At 40.8% G+C, this 4,382-nt stretch overlaps 1 protein-coding gene across 1 annotated transcript in view; it reads left to right on the plus strand.

Annotated features, from left to right (window-relative positions):
• Positions 1 to 2,418: 2,418 nt before the first annotated feature.
• The window catches only part of Nsmaf (neutral sphingomyelinase activation associated factor), a 66,061-nt gene continuing 64,097 nt past the window's right edge, over positions 2,419 to 4,382 (plus strand). The window contains exons 1-2 of the mRNA XM_033759089.1: positions 2,419 to 2,508; positions 4,220 to 4,361. Of these exons, the coding sequence (XP_033614980.1) occupies positions 2,419 to 2,508; positions 4,220 to 4,361 (232 nt within the window). The remainder of the gene's footprint in view (positions 2,509 to 4,219; positions 4,362 to 4,382) is intronic.

Consider the following 4,382-nt stretch of genomic DNA (forward strand, 5'->3'; position numbering starts at 1 on the left):
AAGCATTTGAAGATGGGTTACAAGTATCATGACCCTTTACCCTTGAGTGCTTTGATGTGTATCTCCTAAGCATACTGACATCATTTTTTTTAGGTGATTCCTATCAAATAAATACCTACTCGAATTTTTGTGAGAAGGCCACATGCAGGATTCTGAGAATTGCCCTGTGTGTGTGCTTTGGGATCTTGTCACATTTCCTTTTCCAGCCATTTTTAGCCATGTCCTAACCTCCTGTCTTAGTAACCATGCCTCATACTAGAGTGTCAGCCATGAAAGATCAAGGTAAGATTGGTTTAAGCCTTTGTTTCACCTACTGAATTGAATATCCAAAATTTCTATTTCCCAAAGGACACATATTGCAACGTTATCTCTCAGTCTCTGAATTTTTTACTTTGCTATAAATTCTGATTAAAAACTTGGAAACTACTCAATTTAATTTACACACACACGCATACACACACACACACACTCCTAACCCCCAGAAGACTTTACCACTAGATATTTATCCTGAGACAATGCAAATGAAAGTAGCAGAAAAATTTTTCCCTCTGTCATTGCCCTGGTTTAAATTATCTGGACAGTGAGTACAGGGAATCAATATTAAGAAGTTAAGCACAGCCAGGTGTGATGGTACAAGCCTGTGATACCAGCACTAGAGAGGCTGATGGGGATTGCTGTGAATTCAAGGGCAGCCTGAACTGCAAAGTGAGACCTTGTCTCCAAAGGAAAAAAAAAAAGTTGGGGAGAAGCTAACCAAGAATGCTAGAAGGTAAGAAGCAAGTTAGGAGAAAAAAAGCAAGGACCTGTGGAAACTTGGAAGTCCTGGGGAACAAGATACTCTGGGAAAAAGCTACAGTGAATGCTATATTCAACTATACTGGGCTCTGCTGAGAGTTCAGAAAAGATGAAGCTAGAAAAGTGATTAATGAATGTGGTGATTTGATGAGAACCACTGAATGGAGCCTCAGAAGTAAAAGTGAAGCTGGATGCCTGGAAGTGATGGCCAGGGAGAAAAATAGAGATTGCACATGTATACAGATATTTCAGGAAGTACTGCTGAGAGTGAGGATCTGGAGTGAAATGTGTGAGGAAGGGGATGTTTTTTGAAAACATTTCTATTCAGATGGGGATGGTTCAATAGTGATGGAGAAAGAGAGCAAAAGAGAGAAAGAGAGAACAGAGAAAGGGTAATTACAAAAGCTAAATTGTTTGAATAAAAGAGAAGTTGGCCTTTGATAGACGCAACTATACCTTCAGCTGTCAAGAACAAAAACAAAACCTAAGGGAGCAGATTCAGTGGGTGGGGATTTGGTGGTGGAGGGTGAGGGAGTACCAATCTCACTTCTCTCTTCAGTCTTCACAAACAAGCCCTGTTACAGAAGAAGCCTTATAACAGGAGGCCAGCACGAGGCTTGAGTTTAGGCCCCAACTCTCTGGATTCCTTCCTCTGCCTGCCATCAAGAGTACCAGAAAGCCCATAAAAATGAGGGGAGAATAAATTTATTCACAGTTTGGCCAAATTGGGAGGGCGGCTAGTGCATTCCCTCTTGAATGCATAAAAGTTCTTCAATTTGTAGGAGGGATAGAACAAAGCCAGGAAATATGCATGTGTAGATTTAGACAGGCTTTGGCCCACTAGAGTATCCAGAGAAATGTTGAAAGTCTGGTTCAGTTGAAAGTTCGTTAGTGCCAGGGCTGGAGGTGGCAATTTGGCTCTCAGCATGAAGAAATTGAAGAAACAGCTTAGTTCTAAAAATTCATTTTAAACTCTCTGTTTCAGCATCTTTCATCTTTCTTCTGAGCTATTGTTTGAGGAAATCCTTTTGAATCTGTTTCTTCCCCTCTTCTTCTCAAAGACAAATAAAGCCAGGCACTAGCTAAAATGGTAAGCACAATTTAAAATCAGTAATAGACTGCTGCAAGAGAGAAGAGGGCTCAGCGTGAACTGAATTCAGCTTTGATTTGTACAAACCTGGACATACTTAAGGAAAAATGGAGAAAGGATGGGAGCAATTGGAGGATTACTGGAGCCAAGGAAGTGAGAAACTATGGAGTTGGTCAGTGTAAATGTGGTTGGCAGCTGTGTCTGCTAGTTGGCAATTATCAAAGCTGGGATTCTATCTTCCCCATACTTCCTGATAAGTACATTTCAGACAAATGGCTCTCAGGTCCTTGGAAAAGATACTTTGAGTTGTGGGGGTCACATCAGGAGAGTCTCAAAGGGACAAAGGAGTGATTCACAAATGTAACCTCTTTAAGAAAATCTTCTGAGAAAAGGTTGCAAGAGGCCTATGTCAGGAACGAACAGTAAATTCTTTAGTAAGCCTTGAGCAGGAACTTTAAGGGGGTTAGTGTCATTTTAGAGAACTATTAGAAATCACGCCAAGTGCTTATTTAAAACTTAGTGTGAGGGGTAGCATGGATAAAATTGTTTGTGCTGAGATTGTAGAGGTTTTACAGGCCAAGGTCGAGGACTTGTTAAGAGGGTTCATAGGGTCTTTGGCTAAAGTTTGGTCAGGGAGAGACTCACTTTCCATGTACTGAGATTACATCTTTCTTTAATGTTTACAAAAAGATGAAAATTTACATTTTAGTTTGTTTGCTTTTTTGCCTTATTCCAGCCAAATTATTTTCTCTTCACTGAAGTCATAGCATCTATTTTAGTAGTTCTCAGGTAGAAATTTGTCGTGTAGTTTTTTTGGCAAATTTTTAAAATCTCATTTCATCCTGTACCTGCTCAGGTATACTGGATACCCCACAAGATCACAGTTTTCAACAGGAATGTTGAACCAATGTCTCTGATATCTGTTTACCAGTTACAGGTTCTGTGCAGCACTTGGAAACATGGAAGGAACCTAGGCGCCTTCATTCATTCCAAAAGTTTTTAATGGGTGTCCATTCTATATATATTTCTTTTGGTTCTGCTAAAGATCCAATTCAGAAGACCCAACCCCAGATTTTATTCTTGGTTTGCTCAGTTGCCCCTCAAGAGTCCCGCCGCTCCTTACTAGACAAAGCTGAGATGTTCATTCATCTTGAAGCTTGTTTCTTGGTACTGGGAATCAAACTCAGGAACTTGGGCTTGCCAGGCAGGTGGGGCACCGCTGAGCTATATCCCAGCTCTGAAGCTTGAACAATATAAGTAACCTTGCACAACCTGACCCTTAAAGCAAAATGAGGTGTGTTTTTAGCATATATGCAATTTAGAAGCTTGTTATTCAAGAATGTCTCAAAGGTAAACAGTAACAGTCTCATTCTCAGGGTGTGCTAAAAAGTCACCAACACTATAAAACACGTCACACACACAAACTAGGGTACCTCTAATAAAAAATAGTCATATAATAGCAAGTATGGGCAGTGGCCTACGCCAGTAATCTCAGCACTTGGAGGGTGAGGCAAGATCATGAGTTCAAGGCTGGATTAGGTTATACAACAGGGCTGTGTCAAAAACAAAAAACTGAACCAAACCAAACGAAGATTGGGATGATGTGAAGAAATTGGAACCTCTTTACAGTGCTAGTGGGAGTCTGTTAAATGGTGCACACACTTTGGAAAACAGTCTGGCAGTTTCTCCAAGTTTAAAGGCGTAGTTACCATATAACCCAGCAATTTCACGCCTAGATTTCAATTCTACTCAACAGAAATGAAAGCATACATCTGTACAAACCCTGGGTGCCTGAATGTTTACAGCAGCATTATTAATAGCCAAGAGGTGTAAACAACTGACATATCCTTCAGTTCACAAACATACAAGTTAAATGTATAGTCACACAATGGAATAAGTCTCAGCAATAAAAAGGAACAAAATACCTATTCATACTAGATGAATCTTGAAAGCATTATGCTAAAGGGAAAAAGCCAGACACGAAAGACCACACATTGTATGGCTACATTTATCTGAAAAGTCCAGACTAGGGGAATTTCTAGAGACAGAAAGTTCATTAGTTTGCTAGGGAAGGTGTATGAGGATGGGCAGTTTGGGGTAGTAAGAGCTAAGGGATATGTTTCTTTTTAAATTGATGAAAATGCTCTAAAATTGTGACGACAGTTGCACGTATCTGTGAATATACTAAAAAAAAAAATCACTAAATGGTACACTTAAGATAAATGGTGCGTTGTATCTCAATAGAACTGCTATAAAAAGATAGAATCATGAGACTTTATTTCAACAACTGAGATTTGGGATTGAAAACCTAAACGTTATTTCCTGTCCCTGCAGCCAGCAAATTGGTGCTGCACGGGCGAGATTCGGTTTTCAGGGGTAAAATACTCCAGCGCGTACTGCCATGGTCGTTGGGCGAAGGGCTGCTCCTCCCGTGACGGCGGTTCCGGGTCCGGCCCCGGTCCTGGGGCAGGCCCAGGTGCGGCCGGAGTTTGGGGCG

Source organism: Fukomys damarensis, unplaced genomic scaffold (assembly GCF_012274545.1).
Source record: "Fukomys damarensis isolate Sample0158 unplaced genomic scaffold, DMR_v1.0_HiC HiC_scaffold_5, whole genome shotgun sequence".
NCBI lineage: Eukaryota > Metazoa > Chordata > Mammalia > Rodentia > Bathyergidae > Fukomys > Fukomys damarensis.